Source organism: Propithecus coquereli, unplaced genomic scaffold, assembly GCF_000956105.1.
Source record: "Propithecus coquereli isolate 6110/MARCELLA unplaced genomic scaffold, Pcoq_1.0 Scaffold56, whole genome shotgun sequence".
NCBI classification, from domain to species: Eukaryota; Metazoa; Chordata; class Mammalia; order Primates; family Indriidae; genus Propithecus; species Propithecus coquereli.
The window spans coordinates 3140180-3141780 of NW_012151507.1; the positions used below are offsets into that span (position 1 = coordinate 3140180).

Genomic DNA, 1601 nt, shown 5'->3' on the forward strand with positions numbered 1-1601 from the left:
GCTGTAAATTCAAACTTTCCTCAGCTACTTGCTCTTCATAGAAATTGGCCTCAGGCAAAGCACACAGGCTCTTCCTCCTGGAAACCAGCGCTGTGAGCCTCTTCACCACCCAGGGGTTTTAGCCAGCACTCGAGGTCGGTCTCACACTTCAGTTGGCACAGACTGGAAAAAGAGCTCCTGGTATGGGAAAAACAGGCCACTTTGGGGTTTTCTTGTCCATACAGCCTGCTTTTGAGGTATTAATTTGATTTTTTAGAAATTTTCCTAAAGTTTAACTCACATCTATTGTCACCAGTTATTATCTTCCCAGTTCAGTTCCCCTTCTTCTCCCCAGCCTTCAGCCTCTCCCTGCAACAAAATGAAGCACACCAAGAGCAACCCAGTGAAGCAAATCACATCCAAATTTGAAAAAGCAGGAATTTTAAAGGGACCTAACACTTGTCTTTTTGATGCCAGAATACAATACCTCATACTAAATATCTTAAAGCTATAACTAAAAGTTGAAAAGTAGGGGGATTACTTTAGTCCCAGTATTATAACACTTAGAACACTGGAAATTAACAATCTAGTAAAATTAGTCTTGATGATACTATATTCCTGGTTTACTCCTTTTTTCAAATAAAAAGGTTATTCATGTAATGAGGAGATCATTAAATACTTAAGCATTGCTACATTTCTCTGGGAAGGAAAAATACCATTTATAGGAACTAATTTTGTTGATTTTATGCTTGTTTTAACCAATTGTATGTGTTACTGTTTTCCTTCACTGGGAAAACAGCATGTCTGTTATAAATATAACAGTGCAACTGGGACCTCTGAGGGAAATCCTTAAACTGGTAGCACAATTTAATCCAAAAAAAGTACTCACCTCAGTAATCTCTGCTACAGCAAATTTTGAGGAAAACTGCATCACTGGTGAGACATCATCTTTGTTGGGGACCATCATTTCTGTCCTCAGTTCAGGTAAAATAAGAAAAGCAGCTGAAGGCTTAATGTCTGGGATCATATCAGCAAACCAATCCAACTCAGGATCTTGTACTGGCTTCTTTTTTACTTGAATGGTAAATTCCTCTCCTAAACCAAGTTCCAAAGGAAGCTTGAAGGGCTTTTCTTGTGACGACCCTTTTGGTGGCTTGATTTGGTCTGGGTCATCCCTGCTTTGTATAAGACTGGTGTTTTGGGGCAGGCTTGACTTCCAAGGCTTAGACTCTTCGGTGAGTGGAAGCAAAGCAGGAATGGGCTTCTGCTCCCCAGAGGGGAGATGTTTTGCAGCAGTGATTCTACCTCCTGGGTTTATTTTAGTATCTAAGCTGTGGGGCTCACAATCATCCCAAGAGGGCGACTCTGCGTCCAAGGTCGTACACGGGGACTTGACAGCATCACATGGTTCTCTAGGCCAAATCTGTACGTTGACAGTTTGGTTTTCAGGCTCCTCAGGCTCACTCCAGTCAGGCCACTCCTCAGACTTTTTAGAACTTGATGGGAGGTTTCCACTATCCTCTGAAATATTTTTCACATCTGAGATTCCATTCATGGGAAATTTAATAGGCTGAGAAAACTGATCACCTGTAGGATAAGTACAAGAATTATTCTCATAAAAT

The 1601-nt window shown here is 41.0% G+C and overlaps 1 protein-coding gene across 4 annotated transcripts in view; it reads right to left on the reverse strand.

Annotated features, from left to right (window-relative positions):
* SCYL3 (SCY1-like 3 (S. cerevisiae)) overlaps positions 1 to 1601 on the reverse strand; it is a 66550-nt gene continuing 64949 nt past the window's right edge. For 3 of the 4 annotated variants that reach the window (XM_012657803.1, XM_012657800.1, XM_012657802.1), the window contains exons 12-13: positions 869 to 1566; positions 1 to 348 (exon numbers count right to left, since the gene is read on the reverse strand). In XM_012657803.1, the coding sequence (XP_012513257.1) occupies positions 289 to 348; positions 869 to 1566 (758 nt within the window). In that variant the 3' untranslated portion in view covers positions 1 to 288. The remainder of the gene's footprint in view (positions 349 to 868; positions 1567 to 1601) is intronic. The other variant, XM_012657801.1, reaches the window with a different exon arrangement.